The 25,065-nt window shown below is 33.9% G+C and overlaps 1 protein-coding gene across 3 annotated transcripts in view; it reads left to right on the forward strand.

Moving 5' to 3' along the window:
- LOC136033544 (LDL receptor repeat-containing protein egg-1-like) overlaps positions 1 to 23,471 on the forward strand; it is a 140,905-nt gene extending 117,434 nt beyond the window's left edge. Inside the window, exons 5-8 of one of the 3 annotated variants that reach the window (XM_065714298.1) lie at positions 4,073 to 4,216; positions 10,748 to 10,787; positions 20,265 to 20,312; positions 23,241 to 23,471. In XM_065714298.1, coding sequence (XP_065570370.1) covers positions 4,073 to 4,216; positions 10,748 to 10,787; positions 20,265 to 20,271 — 191 coding nt within the window. In that variant the 3' untranslated portion in view covers positions 20,272 to 20,312; positions 23,241 to 23,471. Of the gene's footprint in view, positions 1 to 1,007; positions 1,140 to 4,072; positions 4,217 to 10,747; positions 10,788 to 20,264; positions 20,313 to 23,240 lie in introns of those variants that run through there. The other 2 variants (XM_065714306.1, XM_065714288.1) reach the window with 2 other exon arrangements.
- Positions 23,472 to 25,065: the final 1,594 nt, after the last annotated feature.

The raw sequence follows: 25,065 nt of genomic DNA on the forward strand, positions 1-25,065 counted from the left end.
TAATGATGTTACCTTTATTTGGGTAGCGTGTTTCAGAAAATTCATGAAGAGTATAAAATTTGCCCATATAAATATGTAATCGTTGGGGAGATGAGTTGGTGGGATTAGAAGTAGATTGAACTGTTTTATGAATGATATAGCCTGAGTAAGCTTTTTTAGATTTTTTAGGTTTCAGAATTGTTGAAGTCCAAAAGAAATTCCAGGAAGGGAGGAGGTAAAACAGTTCATAGTAACCAAATGTGCAAAAACATATTTCTAAAAAAAAAAATACTCGTGAGAAAAATGTCCCGTGAGAAAAAAAAAATTGCCATTTGCAGCTGATTCTGGAATAGTAATTATATTTTTTTAGAGCCTTAATAGTAAAAAGTCACTCAGAAAGTTGGCCGAGTAAAATATATTACTGTAATTGCACACAATCACACTCTTTTATAAGTAAATAAAAAGAAAAAATTCATGGCTTACCAAGCATCACCTCAAGCCAGCAGCCAAATAGAGAACTTACCATAACAAATAATCCAAAAAATAACTAATAAATAAATAAAAATAGTGAAGTGAAGCCGCGGAGAAACTCGACCAAGAGAATGAGTAAGCGAGACACCCATAACTAAGTAAATAATAATTTACATAGTAAATTATATTATAAAGTAAATAAACAAACAAATACAAAGTAGAAACAATAGGGAAAATCTTTTCAAGACACTGGAAATCAGTTCTGTGATTTATATATATATATATATATACATATATATATATATATATATATATATATATATATATATATATATATATATATATATATATATATATATATATATATATATATATATATATATATATATATGTTTGTGGAACTAATGAATCTCCAATCGTCATAGATACCAAAACCTGCCTTTTGGCTTAAAAGCATGAATGCGCTTTTTTTAGACGCATTTTATTTTGGGCTAGTGTTTTTGCATTGATAGACTACTTGACATTCTAACCATGACTTTTAATTCCAGATCCCTGTAACTATGGCAGTCAAACAATGTGGTTTGAGTGTGGAGGGTTTGAGTCCGGAAGATGTTTAAAAAAAAATAGGATATGCGATGGGCGAGCCGACTGCCCAGATGCAAGGGACGAATCTCCAGAGCTGTGTACAGGTTTGTTTATAATCCAGGCTGTGTTCAGACACAGAACTTAGTCTTGGATCAAATGTCAAAAATGTCTTGGATAACGCTCAACGTTGTTGAGCGTTAGCCAATGTGAAATCCAAGATTTTGACCAATTACTTTGAAGATTTAAAGCCTTTGGGACTTGGTCCATGGTTGATTCTTGCAACTGAACGTAGCTTTACGCAACCTAAAAAATATATTTTCTCCAGATTCTGTTCTGGTCTTCTACGTTTTGGGAGGCTATCTTTTTTCAGACGAAAATTACTTCTTTTACGGACACTTATTCTGATACTAGGGATACGGGGGTATCTGGGATAAAGTTATAATCATTTGGGAAATTAGGATTTTTTTTCTCAAACAAAGGGTGCAAACTCATGGATTGTATATTTTCAGTTGCCTTGAAAAAACTTAAATGGCAACAATGACTTACTTTCGAAAAATAAGCGAAAATTTCAAAAAAAGCTTAAGCATGGAATATTATAACATTTATTATCTATTTGGTAATTCAGGTAGACTAGTATTTAGTTTATTTTGAAGTATTGTCTTTTATTGGTGTATAATGCTGAAACAGTGGAGAATTAATTGGCTATACAGCAGTTATAGATTAAGAACCTTCAACCTGTGTGCTTAGAAATTCTTTCAATCGGCTGGTGACCTTTTTTCCTTAGTCACCCGCAAATGCAAAGGGGACTATCCAAATAGACCACCAACTGCCTTTGTTGATCACGGCTGATGTGACGGCTTTACTGATAATCTGAGTGGGTCTTGAGTGGGGTCAAAATCCTAGACCCTAGTATGGTTCATACTCCTATCCCTTTGTCAGTAAGCTATGAACCACACAATAATGAAACATGGGGGATGGAGTTTTTTTTAGGAGTTTTAATGAAACTTGGGGATGGGGGATTGACTACTGGCTAGGCTTGTGATTTAGAATAGAGATAAACTCTGAGCTTTATTCCTATCACGGTTGAGGAAAGAAAGCAAAATAGACTAAAGTATTATTTAATCCTATTAATGGCTTCAGTTGTTTTTTAGCAAGTATTCTAAACAAGCAAGTATATATATATATATATATATATATATATATATATATATATATATTTATATATATATATATATATATATATATATATATATATATATATATATATATATATATATATATAATATTTAAATAAAATTAATATTTAAATTGACTTGATGGTGCCATATATAGCCCCAATAATGTATTTCTTTGTTACATCAATGCAGTCATACCATTTAGCTGCCAAATAAAAAAGTGTATCTCTTGAGTTTACAATTAATTAATTAATTAATAAAATGCAATTTATTTATAATATGATTTGAACAGACCCCTCTCTCCTCTCCCTTATTAGTCATCGGCTGAGTTGATACAATACAGGTACAACGATTACGGCTTTCTCTCCTTCAGAAAGAATAAAGTTCCTAACTCACAACTAGCCTTTTCTTAAATGCTAAGAAGAATCAAATGCGCCCATTTGGGGATAGTTAGTACCACTAGGGACCGTCATCATGAACTAGCAAAATAAATCTGTAAGAACATGTCAATTATAAACAATGTTAGATTTTTTTTTCATGTGTTGTGAATGTTTAGTGTCGGTATTTACAACCTCAAGAATTCGAAAATCAGCACTACGAATCATAGTAAAAGAAGGACTAATAATAAAAAAGGGAAAGATAAATTGGCTTGAGAGAATAGAAAAGAAAATCAAGGCCTTGCTTATAAAAAAATTGATTAATTACAGCTTGTTAAGTAGCATGTTATTATGTTACAACCATTTGTTCCATGGATTTCGAAAATGTAAAGGGGGTTACAATGTTGTTTTTTTTTGTGATACTTATCATCATATAAACTAATTGTTGATGGAAATATAATATTGTTGATAGAGATTTTTTTCGAGTTGCAAGATTGAAAAGAGTTATTTATTTCAAGGAAAAAACTGATACCTGTAACACAACCTAGGGAGCTCTAAAATTTTAGTTGGGTTGTTTTAGATCGTCTCCAGGAACTTTCCCTTTGAGGGGGGAGGGGGGTAAGAGTATTTATAATTTTGTTCTTTAATGCGTTTTGAAAATGCCTCCTTGTTCATCCTGGGGGAACATCGCCGCCTGGCCTTTTGGAACAGATGTGTGATTTGTTTTCTTTTTTAGCCGAAATTGGTCTAACTGATATTTTTCGACCTGATATGGCTGTTAAGTATCTGGCTGACGGAATCCAGCTTGATATATTTATGAATGACCCAGAATTAAATAAGTACAGAAATAGTCAGCGGTATATAAGTGTATATAATTTAATGTACAAATGCATGCAGCCCCTAGGCTATACATATTAAATATGACAAAAGTTTTTTTTACTGAAATTAAGGAGCGATATTAAAACTTAAAACGAACAGAAATTATTTCCTATATCAAAGGGGTTGCCCCCTCCTCAATGCTGCGGTCTTTACTTTACAGTTTTTTGTTGTTTTAAAAGTAGATTTGTGAGAAAGAGTCAAACTTTAGCGTAAAGAACGGGGCGTTGAGGACAGGGCATCCCCTTTCATATACGGAATAATTTCTGTTCGTTTTAAGTTTTAATGTCGCCTCTTACTTTCAATTTAAAAAAAAACGTGTTTTTGTATTTAATTTCTGAATGTTTTTAAATTAACGCAGGTTTTGATTTTGGCTAGCCACAAATGAATAATTAAAGCGAAATTTGCATATACATAGGTTATGTATGTTATATATATGTATATATATAAAATATATTTGTGGAACTAATGAGTCTCCAATCGTCATAGATACCTAAACCTACTTTTGGCTTAAAAGCATGAGTGCACTTTATAGACGCATTTTATATTGGGCTATTGTTTTGGCATTGATAACCTACTTGACATTCTAACCATGACTTTTAATTCCAGATCAATGTTCACCTTACACATTTGACTGTGGCCACGGATATTGCATTAGAAAAGAACGGCAATGTGATGGCATCAACGACTGCGAAGATAAATGTCGTGGCGAAGCCGACTGCACAGATGACGAATCGCCAGAGCTGTGTCTAGGTTTGTTTTTAATCCAGGCTGTGTTCAGACACAGAACTTAGTCTTGGATCAAATGTCAATGTTCAACGTTGTTGAGCGTTAGCCCATGTCAAATCCAAGAGTTTGACCAATTACTTTGAAGATTCTAAGACTTTGGGATTTGGTCCATAGCTTATTCCTGCATCTGAACGTAGCTTTAGGCAACTTAAACAATCTATTTTCTCCAGATTCTGTTCTGGTCTTCTACATTTTTGGAGGCTATCTTTTTTCAGACGAAAATTTCTTTTTTTTACGGACACTTATTCTAAAACTAGGGACTCAGGGGAATCTGCGATAAAGTTATAATCATTTGGGAAATTTGGATTTTTTTCTCTCAAACAAAGGGTGGAAACTCATGGATTGTATATTTTCAGTTGTCTTGAAAAAACTTGTATGGCAACAATGACTTACTTTCTAAAAAAAAGCGAAAATTTCAAAAAAAGCTTAAGCATGGAATATTGTAACGTTTATTATCTATTTGGTAATTTAGGTAGACGAGTATTTAGTTTATTCTGAAGTATTGTCTTTTATTGGTGTATAATACTGAAACAGTGGATAATTAGCTAGGCTATACAGCAGTTATAGATTAAGAACCTTCAACCTGTGTGCTTAGAAATCCTTTTCAATGGCTGGTGACCTTTTTTTCCCTTAGTCACCCGCAAATTATCCAAATAGACCACCAGCTGCCTTTGTAGATCACGGCTGATGTGACGTATTTGCTGATAATCTGAGTGGGTCTTGAGTGGGGTCAAAATCCTAGACCGTAGTACGGTTCAAACTATAGCCTATCCGTTTGTCAGCGATCTCTGAACTGCTCAATAATGAAACATGGGGGATGGAGTTTTTCTTGGAGTTTTGATGAAACTTTGGGATGGAGGATTGACTACTGGTTAGGCATGTGATTCAGAATAGAGATAAACTCTTTGAGTTTTATTCAAAGAGTATAAATTCAAACCTATCAGGGTTGAGGAAAGAAAGGAAAATAGACTAAAGTAGTTTTTGATCCAATCCGTGGCTTCAGTGATCTTTCTAGCAAGTATTCTAAACCAGTCATTTTTATTTTTAATTCCTCTTGCTCTTGTAACTTGTTTTCCTAAATTCCGGCCATTTACATTTTCAATTTTTGTTTATTTTGCCGGATCCCTCTTATATATAAGTCTTTGAATTTACCAAGGGAAAATACCCCTCAAAATGTAGAATAAGCTTGATGAAAATTACCCCATGAAATTCAGCATGTCAACCAGTTAGTCGTAACGAACTGTAAGGAGTGACCCGGCTCAATAGTAACTGAACTAAAAAAAATGGAACTTTGATACCAATAGATAGATCTTGAGGAAAGAAAGAAAAATTGACTCAAGTTTTATTTAATCCTATTAATGGCTTCAGTGGTTTTTTTAGCAAGTATTCTAAACAAGCAAGTATATATATATATATATATATATATATATATATATATATATAACTCGTGTATACCTGTCAGGCTAGGTATTTAAAATGTAGGGAAGAGTCTTAGAAATCCTCGTTCTATTACAAATAGTCGTAAATACTTCCTCTATCCACTTGATGGTGCCATATATAGCCCCAATAATGTATTTCTTTGTTACATCAATGCAGTCATACGATTTAGCTCCTATATAAAAAAGTGTATCTCTTGAGTTTACAATTAATTAATTAATTAATTAAATGCAATTTATTTATAATATGATTTGAACAGACTCCTTTCTCCTCTCCCTTAATAGTCATCGGCTGAGTAGATAAAATTCAGGTACAACGATTACGGCTTTCTCTCCTTCAGAAAGGATAAAGTTCTTAACTCACAACTAGCCATTTCTTAAATGCTAAGATGAATCAAATGCACCCATTTGGGGGCAGTTAGTACCACTAGGGACTGTCATCATAAACTAGCTAAAAAAATCTGTAAGAACATGTCAATTATAAACAATGTTAGATTTTTTTTTCATGTGTTGTGAATGTTTGGTGTCGGTATTTACAGCCTCGAGAATTGGAAAAATCAGCATGACGAATCATAATAAAAAAATGACTAATTACGAAAAAGGGAAAGATAAATTGGCTTGAGAGATTAGAAATAAAAAAAAGGCCTTGCTTATAAAAAAATTTATTAATTACAGCTTGTTAAGTAGCATGTTATTATGTTACAGCCATTTGTTCCAGGGATCTCGTAAATATAACGGGGGTTACAATGTTTGTTTTTCTTTTTTTGTGATACTTATCATCATATAAACTAATTGCTGATGGAAATATAATATTGTTGATAGAGATTTTTTTCGAGTAGCAAGAATGAAAAGGATTATTTATTTCAAGGAAAAAACTGATACCTTTAACAAAACCTAGGGAACTCTAAAAATTTAGTTGGGTAGTTTTAGATTGTCTCCAGGAACTTTCCCTTTGACGGGGGGGGGGGGGAACTGGCCTTTTGGAACAGATGTGTGATTTTTTTCTTTTTTAGCCGTAATTGGTCTAACTGATATTTTTCGACCTGATATGGCTGTTAAGTGTCTGGCTGACGGAGTCCAGCTTGATATATTTATGAATAACCTAGAATTAAATAAGTATAGAAATAGTCAGCAGTATATAAGTGTATATAATTTAATGTACAAACGCATGCAGCCCCTATACATATTAACTATAACAAAAGTTTTGTTTTGACTGAAATTAAGGAGCGATATTAAAACTTAAAACGAACTGAAATTATTTCCTATATGAAAGGGGTTGTCCCCTCTTCAACGCTGCGGTAATTACTCTACAGTTTTTTGTTGTTTTAAAAGTAGATTTGTGAGAAAGAGTCAAACTTTAGCGTAAAGAACGGGGGGTTGAGGACGGGGCATCCCCTTTCATATACGGAAGAATTTCTGTTCGTTTTAAGTCTTAATGTCGCCTCTACCTTTCAATTAAAAAAAAAACGTGTTTTAGGTAGAAGAGTATTTAGTTTATTCTGAAGTATTGTCTTTTATTGGTGTATAATACTGAAACAGTGGAGAATTAGCTAGGCTATACAGCAGTTGTAGATTAAGAATCTTCAATCTATGTACTTAGAAATTCTTTTCAATGGCTGGTGACCTGTTTTCCCTTAGTCACCCGCAAATGAAAAAGAGATTATCGAAATAGACCACCAACTGCCTTTGTAGATCACGGCTGATGTGACGCATTTACTGATAATCTGAATGAGTCTTGAGTAGAGTTAAAATCCTAGACCGTAGTACGGTTCAAACTATAGCCTATCCGCTTGTCAGCGAGCTATGAGCTGCTCAATAATGAAACATGGGGGATGGGGTTTTGATGAAACTTTGGGATGGAGGATTGACTACTGGTTAGGCATGTGATTTAGAATAGAGATAAACTCTTTGAGTTTTATTCCTATCAGGGTTGAGGAAAGAAAGGAAAATAGACTAAAGTATTTTTTAATCCAATCCGTGGCTTCAGTGATCTTTCTAGCATGTATTCTAAACCAGTTATTTTTATTTTTAATTCCTCTTGCTCTTGTCACTTGTTGTCCTAATTCCGTCCATTTACATTTTCAATTTTTGTTTATTTTGCCGGATCCCTCTTATATATAAGTCTTTGAATTTACCAAGGGAAAATACCCCTCAAAATGTAGAATAAGCTTGATGAAAATTACCCCATGAAATTCAGCGTATCAACCAGTTCGTGGTAACGAACTGTAAGGAGTGACCCGGCTCAATAGTAACTGAAACTCTAAAAAAACGGAATTTTGATACTAATAGATACATCAAAAGAATTAGTTTTTTATGATGATTTCAAAATATGTAGGTTTCATTAAATTTTACTCTACCCATTAAAAGCTATGACCCCGATAATTTTTTATTTTTTTTTGAAAAAAGGGTTAAACATCCCCTAAAAGTCGTAGAATCTTAATGAAAATTACGCTCTCAGATTCAGCGTATCAGAAAATCCTACTTTAGAGGTTTCAAGCTCCTATCGGCAAAAATGTTTTTTTGTTGTTTTTTTTTTTCTCAGAGTCGACCCAGTGATCCTAGAATGTTGCGCAGTGTAAAATTTGACGAAATCGTAAAAATTTACTAACGGAAAATTCACTTTTCATAACAATGTAGCGTATTTTTCCCCTTTTTAAAGTTTGATTTATTTTGTTTAAATGACAGAATTCACAATTTTATTAGAAAAAGTCAATTTTCCTCTATCTATTCCCGCCATATCTATTTATTACACGATCAGATCTACCTCAATATTTTGGAGTCCTGTCAGTCTAGAGTCCTTTTTGATTAGAGCTCTTTGTCAATATTTCCGCTTCGCTTCTATTCATCCTAAAATATTCAAATAAAGACTAAAATCGTCGAAAAAATATGAACTTCAATAAAGATGCATGTAGGTATGCACTTCAAAACAAGCATATGAGTCGGGATACCTTAAAAATAAATAATTATGTGTTTGTTATTTTTGTAGTTGATAGGTATAAATTGGCGATTTAAATTCTTAGAGTTTCAAGCTTTGGCATATTTTTAATTAAAAGTATTTTAATCTTGAAATTATCATATAATCAGTTGAATTTTTAAAATTTAGATATGTCAGCTGAGCACAAAAATAAAAGTATGTAATTCGGCTCAAATTTAGCATTAAGTAAAAGAATTGTCCTGTAAAATTCTTATTAATATATTATCATCATCTTTTTTCAGAAGAACTTACTACTTCTGCTACACCAATAACAACAACAGCTACAGTGGATGTAGATCCACTGTAACTGAGAGTTCTTCCACAAAATATCAGTTACAGGGGATGTAGAGCCACTGTAACTGAGAGTTCTTCCACAAAATCCCCTACAACAACAACTCCTACAACAAGAACAACCCCTACTACCCCATATACGATAACTACCGCTCCTACCAAAACATCTGTGACAACCACGCCGGCTAAGCCTTTGCAAGCAAGTTTTTTTGCTTTATGTGTAATCGTTGTAATATTAGATTATCTAAACGTTGATCTTCACTGAAGGATTGTTATTGTAGCTGTATCTGCAAGCTAGTAAATTATGGCTAGTGTAGTAGCTTCTAATTAAGAAAATTAAGATTTATACTATAGTTATATTTGCCCAATGTTTTTCTGTTTCTTTTATATTTTCATTCAAAAAAAAAAAAATCCTTACGCCCCTGCCTATATTTTTGTGAATTGGTTACACTGACGTGAATATGAGGCTGCTGTGAATAAATGTTCAAAAATGTATGATATTTGTCCAAAATGAGGCTCATGTCCTTATGACGTCTTAAAAATTGAATTAGGCGACCCTAGGCCCTACTAAAAGGCCATGGTTTATTTTTATAGAAATAGCCAGAAGGCAATGAAAGATGCAAACTACTACCCCAGTCCATGTGTCGTTCGTAAGGTTTGAGGTGAAGTGAAATATTAATCTCAACATCAAAAGTATAATACAAAAGCCACGATAATAACAGCGGCCAAGTACGGCTGTCAAACAGTTCGTGATAACGGACTGTAAGTAAGGAGCGATCCGGCTCAGTGATAACTGAAACTCTGAAAAACGGAATTTTGATACCAATATACACATAAAAAGAATTGGATTTTTATGCCTAAACTATGACTAAAGGGCATAGAATCTTAATGAAAATCAAACCTTCAGATTCAGCTTATCTAAAAACTCCACCGTAGAAGGTTCAAGCTCTTAGATAAAAAAAAACCTTCTGCTGTGGTTTTTCTACCTACTTGTACAATTACCCTACACATCATAACATCTATCGTCTATAAGGAAAACTGTCTGTCGCTTATAGTTTGGCTTGTAATTGTTTTTAGGGTTGGTAATATTCTTACAATTGTGCAAACTTAGAAATCACCATTTTTTAAAGAAAATATGAGAGAAACTTATATACAGAATGATTATATATACTGATGCTTAGATTAATTTTATAGATTAATTTATCTTAAACGTTTTATTAATTTTTTACCATGGGACTGACCATCGCTTGGGTCCTGGTACCGGTGACGGTAGGCATTTATATATAACAATAAAGGAAAAGGATAATGAAAACACATAAAACACTTCCCCCGGTCACTGATATTAGTCTGCGTGTCTCCGGTATGCAAAGTGTTATGACATCATTTGAAATTCCTATCAAAAATCATTATGTACTGAGTTTTTGAGCTGCTTAATTATCTTAATATTGAGGCGACCGTCTTTGCTTGCATCATTATTTCTTGATAGCAGAAGTTTTAGGGGAAATATTTAATGCTTCTTCCAATCAACATTGTGCCTTTGCTACTTATTTTCATGTTGCAGTAGAGCTTTCCAGCAAACTTTTCGTTTGATATGGAAAAATCCTACGTACAACATTCCATGATCAAAGACAGGCGTACAGAAGTCAACGCATGACATACCCCGTCATCAAGAGCCAAATCATAGCAACAGGATAAGTATTTTTGCCCCTGGCTCTATTACTTTCTATCTCCAAATTCCTCTTTATTGCTGTTTTTTAGCTTTTTACGATATTATTTATGCACTTTATTTTACAGACAACCTCGACGACTTCTTTTCAAACTGTGACTTCTTCAGGTACGTTCTCTGTTTCTCAAAGTATGTTATTTTTCTATCTATCGTGTGTTCCTAAGTCACCTTATTTCATGCTTAAACAAAGATTCTCCCATGTTAAACATCTATAAACGATGCTGTATCCTCACCCCCAACCATAAAAGTTCTAAAACCTTTGACAGTACGGTTATTTTAAGGGGAAAGTCTCTAAACTCATTGCAGTGTTAATTTTTCTATGCTTTGAAAAGAGATCTTGCTCTCTAACCCGAAATGTCTTTAAAATCAGTTTTAGCATAAAAGATCCTTGAAAAAGGATCCAAAAGATTTTTCCAATTAGTTCCCAGGAAATGAACAAAAAAAAACACCAGTTAAACCTAGTAGCTTTATTTTGAAAAAGGTTTGGAGGGTAAAAAATGAAAAATACAAAAACTGGAACCGCTTAAGACTAAAAAATACTTCTAAGATCAATTGGCTGGATTGAAAACTCTAGATTTTAAAATTTATTCCTCAGCGCTTATCTTTGTGTTTTTAAAAATTAAGTTTTTTAAGGTTTATTACACACTCTTTACGCTAATGTTTGACTCTTTCTCTTAATTCTACTTTTTAATTCTACTTTTTCTAATTGAATATTATAACATACATAACATCTCATCTCTATGCAAAAAATGCAAAGGTGCATTTTATATAAGTTTTTCAATGCGTTTTTTTTTAATGAATTAAGTAGTTCCTAGTAAATTTTGGTTTTCTTGGTTTCATCACGTTTGATAGTTCAGGTGGTTTCAAAGAATCATCATTTGTATTCTCATCGCTATCATTTTCAATTTTGACAAGTTTTTGATTATTGCTGCTGCTTATCTTCTAATCCCATTTTTCATCTTCTTCATTTTGGATTTTCTTTACTTCAAACAATTTGCCGATGCCCTTTGCATTAGCTGCCCTTAATGGTCTAGTCTTACATGATGGTATGGGTTGTATATATGTTCAGGTGGTGGAACAAAAACTTGTTTTTCTTCCAACAAATTATTATTTTTAATTCTTGTGAGTTTTTGTTTTTTGGGTCTTGTCACATTTAATGGTCCAGGTTTTTTATTTTTCACCCGTTGAGAATTTAATGCCAAATCCCTTTGCTTTTTCTTCCCTCATTATTGAGCCTTTCAACTATGATGAACAAAATGGCTATCTGAAAATTTTGATTGAGTAACTTTGAGAAAGTAGGGGAGTGGAAGGGGGTTAGTTGCCCTCCAGTCTTTTTGGGCACTTAAAAAGGGCACTAGAACTTTAATTCCGTTCAAATGTGCCCTTTCCCGATATTCTCTAATAAATGAACACATATCCGTGATCTTGGACGGAATTAGATAGAATTTACACAGCAACGTTGCTTATACAGCAACGAACAGAGCAGGGTGATCAACACCCTGCTCTTTACGCTAAAATTTGACTCTTTCCCTTAACTATACTTTTTAAAATAGCAAAAAAAATTGTCACAATAAAAGCAAAAGAGTGGTATTATTCTATTTTACATTCAATACTCTTTCCAAACAGAATATCCACATGTTTGACAATTGCGGTCCATGCTCTCCCTTAATACCTGAATCTGGCCCTGGGTTTGAAGCTTACATGAACACTTGCAAAGAAAATTCGGTAAATGGAAAAAAGTGGTAGGTCTACCGTTAGACTGCGGCAAAATCCTATTTTAGGGGGCTTCAAACAATCTTGGAAAGTAGGTAAGTTTTGCCATGGTGCCCTCCATTTTTTTTGGTCACTTAAAAAGGGCACTAGAACTTGAGATAGCCTTTTTGCTCCACATTGTCGAAAACCATAAAAATCGTGTCTTTGGGGATGACTTACTCCCCCACAGTCCCTGGGGGAGGGGCTGTAAGCTAAAAACTTTGACTAGTGTTTACATACATTAATGGTTACTGGGAAGTGTACAGACGTTTTCAGGGTTTTTTTGGCTTGGGGGTTGAGTTGAGGGGAGGGGGCTATGTGAGAGGATATTTCCTTGAAGGAATATGTCATGGGGGAGGAGAAATTCAATGAAAAGGGCGCAGGACTTTCTAGCATTACTATAAAAAAAGCAATGAAAATATAAACATGAAAAAGTTTTTTCAATTGAAAGTAAGGAGAAGCATTAAAACTTAAAACGAACAGATATTATTACGCATATGAGGGGTTCTAAAAATACTTTAGCATAAAGAACGAGATATTTAGGAGGAGATAAATACTACGCTCTTTATGCTAAAAAATTTGTAAGTAATTTCAACTATTTATTCTACGGCCTTTCTGATTCAGGGGTCATTCTTAAAGAATTGGGACAAAACAAGATTTAGTGTGAAGAGCAAGGTATTAACGAGGGGACCAACCCTCTCATATATATAATCAAAAATATAAGAATATAAAAGTTTGTTACGCAAGTTAATTCTTAAGTTACGTATTTTTTTTTTACTAATAAAAAGGTTCGTTAAAAACTAAAAGATCTAGTTGCCTTTTTAAGTAACCGAAAAATTGGAGGGCAACTAGGCCTCCTTCCCCACCCCTTATTTCTCAAAATCGTCTGATCAAAACTAAGAGAAAGCCATTTAGCCAAAAAAATAATTAATATGCAAATTTCATTTTAATAGTTTATGTACGGAGAGCCAAAATCAGACATGCATTAATTCAAAAACTTTCAGAAATTAAATAAAAAAAACAAGTTTTTTGAAATGAAAGTAAGGAGCGACATTAAAACTTAAAACGAACAGAAATTACTCCGTATATGAAAGGGGCTGTTCCTCCTCGACACCCCGCTCCTTGCGCTAAAGTTTGATTCTTTCTCGCAACTCTACTTTTTAAAACAATAAAAAACTTTAGCGTAAGGAGCGGGGTGTCGAGGAGGAAAAGCCCCTTTCATATACGGAGTAATTTCTGTTCGTTTTAAGTTTTAATGTCACTTCTTACTTTCATTTCAAAAAACTTTTTTTTTTATTTAATACAAACATAGCATGGTGTTGAAAGTCGGATCCACAAATCACCATGGAGGTCCAGCAACCAGCCATAAACTGGGATGATGGCTCCCTTGCTGGAAAATGGAGTCACTTTGAACAACGCTAATTTTCATCAGACCCCTTGCAGAAAAAACTGAGAATGCCATGTGTGCTTATCTTCTGATCTGGACTGGGGAAAAGGGCAGAGAAATATTCAATACCTTTGAGCTTAAGGATAGCAAAGCTCACAAAACAGAACCTCTCCTAAAACACTTCGGGGAATGTCCCAGTCCAAAGAAAAATTATGTCTTTGTAAGGTTCTTCTTCCAAAAACAGGACCAGATGGAAGATGACAGTGTCGGAAAGTACATTATAGACTTAAGACATTAGCTAAACTATGTATGTATAAGGAACAGGGTGAGATGAGTTGGGATAGAATTGTCTGTGGAATCAAAAAGCTTTATATTTTCTCTCAGTTTAATGATCTCGTCCTCCTACACATGAATGTGGCTTTATACCAAATACCACGTCGTTTATTCCATTGTAGAGAAATACAGAAAATAATACAAGTTAACAAAATCAGCAAACTTGATGGCTAGTTAAGGGATACGACCAGGCACCAGGGGGGGGGGTGTAGCTGAAATACTGTGAAACTGAAATCAATTGTAAAAAAATACTAAATAGATCTTTTCTGATAAGAAAAAAATGAATTTCGTCTATTTTGGCAAGCTTAAGGAAGGCGTTACGACGATGACAACACTGCTATTTCAATATATAAAAACGAAAAGTGATGCAGAATAAGAAATTTTGGAAGAGACTGATTAGTTCACAATTTTGAAAGAACTCCTTCTAAGCAATCCTTGTTTTATGATACCAAATTATCAGGGGGGGGGGGGCTTATTAAATGATAAATCAAGGACACGTGCATTTGGTCAGGAAAATTTAGCAATTAGCTTAAAGAGACAGAGATGTACTAGTCTGTTTAACAATACAGCAAATATGGGCCTCTCATTTCAAATTGCTGCTTAGTGTGACCGCTAAGAGTTTTGTTTTTATCTTAACTATTTTATTGGGTATTCGGCTTATAAATGATGGCTTTCGTTTAAAAGAAATAAAGGTCATAATATAATATTTATGGGAGTTCACTTTCATTTTTGACAGGGCTGCTTCGCTTAAAACATCTTCGAGAATTTCCATAGCACTGCTTTTACTGTTTCTTATACACTTTCAGAGCAATGACATGTCTTACAAAAACTTCCATTGATCACCTGATTCATTAGCAAAATTTTAATCAATATCAAAAATAGTAATTACTTAAGACTGGAGTTGACTTTTTGTCTTAAGTAATATACAGACTTTTGTGAGAGCTTACCTTTAAGCTAATATTATGCTTGTGCCTCTGATGGAGGAGGCTTGATTTAAAACTAGCTCTGTGAAATTAAATTTTGGGGGAAAATTCCCTTAAATTTTATTTGGCGCGGTTTTGCTAGTATTCATATATATTGCCGTAAGAAAGTAAGTAGTGTTAAAAGTAATCATCGTGAAACATATATTTTCGAGTCTTCTTTTTTTATTTTCGAACCTTATCCATGTCAAAATATCAAACCCAATCATCATAACAATCATTATGCTGTTGCTTATCTTCTAACCCCATTCATCTTTCTTCTTCATCTTAGATATTATTACTTCAGATAATTTGGCAATGCCCTTTGCTTTAGCTGCCCTTATTGTTATAGTCTTTAAATGATGGTACGGGTTATAGGTTTGTTGGTTGTTCAGCTGGTGGGACAAAAACTCCCTTTTCTTTCAACCAATTACCATTCTTAACGTTTGTAAATTCTCGTTTTTTTTTTTTTTTTTTTTTGCCTCATTTGACAGTCCAAGTTGTTAATTTTCACCCAGTTTAACTTAAACTGTTTGGAAATTTTCTTGGTTTTATCACGTTTGATAGTTCAGGTGGTTCTAAAGAATCATCTCTTGTATTCTCATCGCTATCATTTTCAATTTTAATACGTTTTTTATTCTCTCTGTCGCTTATTTTCTAATCCCATTTTTCTATCTTCTTCACTTTGGATTTTTTTTTTTACTTCTAACAATTTACCAATGCCCTTTGATTTAGCTGCTCTCATGATGGTTAGGGTTGTAGATTTGGTAATTGTTCATCTGGTGGAACAAAAACTACAAATGTTTCCACAATTAACATGAGAACCCTAATTTTCTAATTAAGGTGGTATATTTCAATGAATTAGCCTCATCAAATTGTATAAAATGCTCAGGATGAAAGAATGTATGTTCAGCCAGATCCGAAACAAAAGTTTCAGGAGGCTTTCTTAATTGTAGGGTTTTTCTATTGAGTTGCGATGTTTAATAAATCATTCAAAAAATTGTTGGTGAGTTCTACCAATATAAGACTTTCCACAACTTGTTTTTTGGGAGGTGCAGAGGGCCTAGTCGCCCTCTAATTTCCTTGGCTACTTAAATATGCCACTTAAACTTTTAACCTTATTTACAAACATTTTCATTAGTAATAAACATAAATAACTTATAAGCTAGCTTACGAAACAAACTTCTATAATCGTATATTTTGATTACGTATATGGGGGGAGGGTTTTTTTCTCCCATTAATACCTTGCTCTTTACTCTAAATTTCATAGTTTGTTGCAATTCTGTAAGAATGACCCCGGAACCACAAAGGCCGTTTAAATAGAATAAATAGCTCTTTACAAATTACTAAAAATAGTTTAGCGTTAAGAGCGAGGTATTGAGGTGTGGACTAACTCCCTCATATATGTAATAATTTCTGCTCGTTAAGTTTTAATGTTGCTCCTTACTTTCAGTTGAAAAAACTTATTTTTATATTTAATTTCTCATAGTTGTTTTAAATAAAGCTGGAAAATCTAGCTCCCCCTTAACAGAAATTTTTACCCCCTTGATAAATGGATAGATCCTGTCACGTAACCCACGACCTCGCCAAAAAAAATCACCAGAAAAAATACACTCCGAAAAGGTTATTATACTTCGTCAATAATTAATACTATATGTAAACAATGGGCAAAGTTCATAATTTGGAGCCCTTCCCACAGGGACTGTGGGGGATTATATCGTCCTAAAAGAAACATTTATTTGGTTTTCGATAATGCTCAACGAAATGGATATCTCAAAATTTTGATTCAGTGACTTTGGGAAAAATGAGCGTGGGAGGGGGCCTAGTTGCCCTACAAGTTTTTGGTTACTTCCAACGGGCACTAAAATTTGTAATTTTATTAGAATGAGCCCTTTCGTGACATTCTCGAACCACTGGATCGATTGACTTTTTTTTGAAAATAAGACATATTTTCTCAGGCTCTTAACTTGTGATGGGTAAGAATAAACTTGATGAAACTTATGTATTTTACATCAGGATGAAAAATGCGATTCTTTTGATGTATATATTGGTATCAAAATTCTGTTTATTAGAGTTTCCATTACTATTGAGCCAGGTCGATCCTTACTATAATTAAATAAAAAAACGAGTTTTTTTAACTGAAAGTAAGGAGCGACATTAAAACTTAAAACGCACAGAAATTACTTCGTATATGAAAGAGGCTGCTTCCTCATCAACGCCCCGCTCTTTACGCTAAAGTTTGACTCTTTCTCTCAATTCTTCTTTTTAAAACAGTAAAAAACTTTAGCGTAAAGAGCGGGGCGTTGATGAGGAAGCAGCCTCTTTCATATACGAAGTAATTTCTGTGCGTTTTAAGTTTTAATGTCGCTCCTTACTTTCAGTTAAAAAAACTCGTTTTTTTTATTTAATTTCTGAACGTTTTTGAATCAATGCATGTTTTGATTTTGGCTCTCCGCAGAGGAATAATCAAAACGAAATTTGCATATTTTTTTGGGGGGGGGGGCTAAATGGCTTTCTCATAATTTTGATCGAATGATTTTGAGAAAAAAAGAGCGGGGCCGAAGCCTAGTTGCCCTCCGATTTTTTGGTTAATTAAAAAGGCAACTAGAACTTTTAATTTTTTACGAATCCTTTTATTGGTAAAAGATTTACGTAACTTATAAATTAGCTTACGTAAAGAACTTTTGTATTCTCATGTTTTTATTACATATATGAGGGGATTCGCCCCATCGTCAGTACCTCGCTCTTTACACTAAAGCTTAAATTTTATCCCAATTCATTAAGAATGACCCCTGAATCACAAAAGCCGTAGAATAAATAGTTGAAATTACTAAAAATACTTTAGTGTAAAGAGCTAGGTATCATAAGGAGGTGAGCCCCTTATATGGGTAATAATTTCTGTTTGTTTTAAGTTTTATTGCTGTTCCTTACTTCCAGCTGAAAAAGCTTTTTCACATTTATTTTTTAATTTTTTTTAAAATAATGCTAGTAAATCCTGATCTCCCTTCATGGAAGTTTTCTTCTCCCATGACAAATTCTCGATGGAAACTTCCCCCAGCATATCCCCCTCTTCTCAACCCCTCCCCCAGACCAAAAAAATCCTCCTGAAAACGCCTGTATACTTCCCAATAGCCAATACTATATGTAAGCACAGGTCAAAGTTTGTAACTTGTTGCCCCTCCCACGGGGACTGTGGGGGAGTAAGTCGTCCCCAAAGACATACTTATAAGGTTTTTCGACTACGCTGAATAAAATGGCTATCTCAGAATTTTGATCCGTTGACTTTGGGAAAATAATTAGCGTGGGAGGGGGTCTAGGTGCCCTCCAATTTTTTTGGTCACTCAAAAAGGGCACTAGAACTTTTCATTTCCGTTAGAATGAGCCCTCTTGCAACATTCTAGGACAACTGGGTCGATACGATCACCCCTGGGGAAAAAAAAAACAAAAAAAAACAAAAAAACAAAAAAAAACAAAAAAACAAATAAACACGCATCCGTGATCTGCCTTCTGGCAAAAAATGCAAAATTCCACATTTTTGTAGATAGGAGCTCGAAACTTCTACAATAGGGTTCTCTGATACGCTGAATCTGATGGTGTGATTTTCGTTAAGATTCTATGACTTTTAGGGGGTGTTTCCCCCTATTTTCTAAAATAACGCAAATTTTCTCAGGCTCGTAACTTTTGATGGGTAAGACTAAACTTGATGAAACTTATATATTTAAAACCAGCATTAAAATGCGATTCTTTTGATATAGCTATTGGTATCAAAATTCCATTTTTTAGAGTTTTGGTTACTATTGAGCCGGGTCGCTCCTTACTACAGTTCGTTACCACGAACTGTTTGATTCGCTATCACGAACTGTTTGATTCTCAAAGGAAATGTTTTATCTGGGCGTGTGAATTTATTCTTGTTCAAATTTTTATTCAGGCCACTAGATCATATGTGCTAATAGTTAGTAATGGATAATAAGTAATGGATGGTATACTTGTTGTAACTTCATAGGATATAGACTAGCTGTTGGATATATCAGAAGTGCTGGAGATGAATTTTTTTTATTTTTGTGGATATTAGCGGCTTGAGCAGCAAAGAGTATGTAGTCGAATTTTTTCTCCATTCATTTTTTGTGGATTGGAATGTTATCAGAGCAAGAGTTAGGATCGTTTTAAGGGAGAAAGTAAAAGTAGACTCAGCCGCCTCAGATATTATAATTTAAGTTGATTTTGCCACCCTGGGTCGTGCTGCCCGAGGTGCTTGCCCCTTCTAGCCACCCTTTAGATCTGACCCTGAATATACTGAATATAAATTCCAGTTTAAGGGCTTACTGTTATTTTTGTGAGCTTGCAAGATTGCATACGTATGTATACGAGCTGTAGATACGTATGTTGCAAATTATTTGAGCTAAATTTTTACGGCAAAAAAAAAGAAAGCTAAAAAAGAAAACAAAACATTTTTTGTGGATGAAGAATGTCCGATTGCCAAAAAGTGCTTTTTGATTGCTTATCTAAGGCTAAATGAGAAGTAGGTCTTCCTCGATTGGAGCTAGAAGGGGTCATAAGAAATTAATTAAAGAATATTGAAATATCATGGAATGAGGTAAAAAATGAAACATCGAGCAGAAAAGGAGATGAAAAGAAATGAAGATAGAAAAGAATAGAAAAGAAAAGAAGCTTGTACTGCAGCTGTGTTTGCCTCAGACTGGCTTGGTGCTTCCGAGAACTGTTTGATGCAACAGTCATATATTATTTTCATGTTTTTATGGCATGGACACATATTTTCGCATTCAAAGAAACATGCTAAATTGGGGAACATTCTCATCTTTGAACAATACCTCAGTGGCATATTTTGGCATTATAAATAACACCTAATTAGTACAATGTAAGATCTAAAATAATGAAATAGTTAGGATCAACGGCCAAAACTAATGTTAATATTATTGTATAATATTATCGTTAATATTAAATTTAGAAATATCAAAATGGGGAGAGAAAGCGGATGTTGGAAAAAGAAGAACATCAATAATTTTATTTTTGCAAAAAGTAACTAGTCATTATAGAAAATTGTTGCTATTGTTTTATATGCTATATTCTATATTTTATATCCTATATATATTATTCTATATTCTATATGTTTGCTACCTTAAAATTTTTTCATAGACCTTGAAGAGTTGTTCCTGAAATTAGAATCTTGGGAGAATTATACAGGTAAATCATTAGGCTCAAACATTATTTATTGTTTGATTATAATATTGTTTATTATGTTGTTTCTTGGAATTTTTCACAAATAGTTGTTGAACTTTGGGTGGTAATGTCGTAAATTTTTTGTCGTGGAATGTCGTAAAATTTGTTAATTTAATTACCTATTGTGTCTTTACAACAGTTTTTTATTTGGGTGTGTTCTTTGGTTGTGTAACATTTTCAAGTTAATGAACAAACTAGCTTCGGTAACTATTAACTTTATGGTGGAAAAAAAAATATTAATTAGAAGTCTTCACAACTTCCGTCATTGACGGAAATGTGATCCCTGCGCAAACCCAAAAATAACAGCCAATCAGAATCGAAGATAAGTTAACAGTGATCAAAATATATATTAGGAGATTTGTGAAATTTCATCAGTTTTTAGAAATTTTTAATGTATAAAGCATTGGAAATTTAGAGATGTCTATCTTCGTTTTCGCAATTTCATTTATTTTCCTATATTGTAGTGGACAAGAAGAATCAGTAAGTAAATTTTAACTCTCCTAAGGCAGGTACATACATAACAATTTATTTCGAGGAGGGATGGGGTGCGTAGCCTAAGCTCGTACAAAAAGCCTTGTCACTTGAGGGGGATGAACCCAGGCCCCAGTGTCCTTCCACTGCCTGTGTGCCTGATCTTCGGTAGGTCTAATTGTTTTCCAGATCTGCAAAAGGGATAGGCTATTCCAGCTTAGTCTAGAAAACTTTACGGTACTTGACTATTATACGAGAAACACTCAAGACATTTCCCGATTTTCATCTTGGTTAGTTTGTAAGTTATAGTGATAGAACATAGTGTCTGATTATAGATAGCCATATTTCAATTAAATATTTAGTTGGTATTTAGGTTAGTTTAGGTTACAATCGGTTTGTTTAGCTTACGTTTTTACTATATGTTATGGTTTATTCCGTTAGAATGAGCCCTCAAGCGACATTCTAGGACCATTGGGTCGGTACGATCACCCCTAAAAAAAAAAACTTCGTTGATCTTTACGCTAAAGTTTGACTCTTTCTCTTAACTCTATTTTTAAAATAGTAAGAAACTTTAGAGTGAAGAGCGGGCCGTTGAGGAGGAAAAGCCCCTTTTATATACGGAGTAATTTCTGTTCGTCTTAAGTTTTAATGTCGCTCCTTACTTTCAGTAAAGAAAACTTGTTTATTTTTATTTAATTTCTGAACGTTTTTGAATTAATGTATGTTTTGATTTTGTGTCTCCGTACATAAATAATTAAAAAGAAATTTGCATATTATTTTTTTGGCTAAATGGCTTTCTCATAGTTTTAATCGGAAGATTTGAAAAAAATGGAGCGGGGGAAGAGCGGGGGAAGTTTTAATGCTATTCCTTGCTTTCAGTTGATAAAACTTTTCATATGTATTTTTTCATTGTTTTTTTTTAATAATGCTAGAAAATCCTGCGCCCCCTTTATTGAAATGTTCTTCCTCCATGACAAATTCCTCCATGGAAAGATCCTCTCACATAACCCCTCCCTCCAAATTCTACCCCACCCCAAACCGAAAATCCCTCTGAAAACATCTGTAAACTTCTCAATAACCATTACTATATGAAAACACTGGTCAAAGTTTATAACTTGCAGCCCCTCCCACGGGGTCTGTGGGGGAGTAAGTCGTCCTCAAAGACATAGTTATTAGGTTTTTCGACTATGATGAATAAAATGGCTATCTCAGATTTTGATCCGGTGACTTTGGGGAAAAAATGAGCGTGGGAGGGGGGTCTAGGTGCCCTCCAATTTTTTCGGTCATTTAAAAGGGCACTAGAACTTTCAATTTCCGTTAGAATGAGCCCTCTTGCAACATTCTAGGACCACTGGATCGGTACAATCACCCCTGGAAAAAAAAACAAACAAACAAATAAACACGCATCCGTGATCTGACTTCGTGTAAAAAAATACAAAATTCTACACCTTTACAGTAGGGTTCTCTGATACACTGTATTTGATGGTGTGATTTTCGTTAGGATTCTTTGACTTTTAGGGGTTGTTTCCCCCTATTTTATAAAATGCAGTATATTTTCTCAGGGTCGTTACTTTCGATGGGTAGAACTAAACTTGATGAAAATTATATATTTAAAATCAGCATGAAAATGCAATTCTTTTGATGTAACTATTGGTATCAACATTCAATTTTTAGAGTTTAGGTTAGTATTGAGCCGGGTCGCTCCTTGCTACAGTTTGTTACCACAAACTGTTCAAAACTTTCTTTAATGATTTAAAGAAAAAAGTGGATCCATATCGATAAAACTTTCAGTAGTTTTCATAATCAAACAGTTCATGTTAATGAAATGTAAATAAAACTTTCAGTAGTTTTCATAATCAAACAGTTCATGTTAATGAACTGTAAATAAGAAGCGACCCGGCTCAATAGAAACCAAAACTAAAAAAAAAAAGAATTTTGATACCAATAGATACATCAAGAGTCTGATTTCTATGCTGATTTTGAATATATAACTATAGTCTTACCCATAAAAAGTTACGAGCCTGAGAATATTTACCTTATTTTCTAAGAAAGGGAAAAACATCCCCTAAAAGTCATAGAATCTTGATTTAAGTCACACCGTCAGATTCAGCATATCATAAAACTCTACTGTAGAGGTTTTAAGATCCTATCTGAAAAACTTGGAATTTTGTTTTTTTTTTCCAGAAGAAAAATAGTCCCCCTTCTTAGTCTCCACCTCTCTTTCCACACTCAGTACCCCTATTTTCAAATGTAAAAACATTAATGAAGTAAATCAGATGTCGTGAATCTATCTGTTAGCTTTTGTCAAGTTTTATCGAAATATCCCTTGTATTTATTAATCTATTATGTACTTTTATTTGTTTTTAGACACTGCCTCATAAACATAGGATTTGTGCATTTATTAGTTGTTGTTTTTTTCAGCAAGGTCAACATTTACCAGTGACGGTTTAAATCCGTGATGAAGTCCTACTTCCAGAATATGGTAGAAACAAAGTAGAAATTGAAGACAAAGAATATTTTTGTTTAAAGAAAATGATCTCTTAGCTAAGCTAGAGTCATAGAATGGAAAGAAAAAGACACCTGAAAAACTTTTTTAAAATTTGTGTTCATTATTATATCGTATTCTATTTAATATTTATATCATTTATCTTATATTAGTATTAATCATTTTTTCTATTAGATGATTTGCTGACGGATAATATACGGAATTTTGTTCTGGGCTAGCCGGCTCTGAAAAACTAGTTTAGATTCCAAGTTCATGTGCATTAGTTTCCTGAGCTCCCAAAAGCAGCAATTCAGGGTTCTTTCCCATAAGGCCCCCGAAGTTTATGCTTATTGTTGACTTGTCTCATCATCCAAATAAAGAGTGGCCGTGTGTTTCTAGAAGCGGAGAAAGAGGTAGTTTCTGCCGATAAAAGATGTGCGAGCATAACAGTTCATTTTTTCTAGGAAAATGACATGTTAGGTGAAAATACAACATTTGCTGCAAAAAAGTATAACAATATCCACTTTAAAAATACCCAGCTTCAATAAAGAAGAAAATTCCATCATATTTCTGCCGTGCTAGCAATTCGTTACAAAGCGTAGAAGCCAGTTTTCGAGTATATGAAGTTTCAACACTTTGGTTCTATCTTGAGCTGTAACTTGATTTTTCGTTTTATTACCATTTCCAGCAATGATTTTTGGACACAGAAAGGTCATGATTTATTATTTGTTTGAAAATTTTCTAAAATCCAGGGGACAACCTTAACATTAATATGAGACACAATTGGTACGGATTCGTTCTCTTTGGGGGAGCTGGGGGTTGTTAATTTGGAAAATTAGAAAAATTGAGGCATTTTTAACTTAAGAATGGGTGACCGGATCCTAATGAAATTTGATAATTAAAATGAACTCATGTCTCAGAGCTCTTATTTCAAATCCCGACCAGATCTGTTGACATTGGGGGGGGGAGCTGGAGGGGAAAAGGGATATCTTCGAAAACCCTCATAAATGTCGTAGATACGCGATTGACGTAACCGGACTGGATCCACTCTCTTTGGGGGAGTTACGTGGTGAGGTTCAGTGCTGTGGCGAGTTTGGTGCTTCTGGACGTGTTAGGACGATGGAAAATGGAAGGTGTGTCAGGAAGCTGCACAAATGAACTTGATAAAGTTGTTTTCCCCGATTCGACCATCTGGAGGGCTGAAAGGAGAGGAAAAATGATAAAAATTGTTATATTTTTAAGTTACGAGTGGGCGATCGGATCTTAATGAATGTTGATATTTAGAAAGACCTCGTGACTCAGTGCTCTTATTTTAAATCCCAACCGGCGTTAAGCCTCTGATTTTCCTTTCAAAGCAATCTATAATTTTGCTTGAGCTCTTAACATATGATCTCTTGGCTCTTACGACCTCGTCACAAGTTCCAAATGAGCTCTTAGCTCTTGTTTTATCTGAAATTGCAGTATTGAAACAATACTACTACTAACTCATTGCAGCACCAAACCACCTGAGGTGAACACACCTTCCCACGCTCTTCCTCCAGTCTGATCTCTTCAAAGCCTAGATCCCTACTCGTTTCCATAAAAGTGTAATTGTCACAAAATTCTTTCGTATGCCCTTATTTTTAACAAAAAAAGTAAGGAGGATCCGGCTCAATAGCAAACGAAACTTTAAAAAAAGGAATTTTAGTGCTAATAGATACATCAAAAGAATTGAATTTTTAAGTCGATTTAAAATATATAAGTTTCATCAAATTTAGTCTT

Source organism: Artemia franciscana, chromosome 1 (genome assembly GCF_032884065.1).
Source record: "Artemia franciscana chromosome 1, ASM3288406v1, whole genome shotgun sequence".
NCBI lineage: Eukaryota > Metazoa > Arthropoda > Branchiopoda > Anostraca > Artemiidae > Artemia > Artemia franciscana.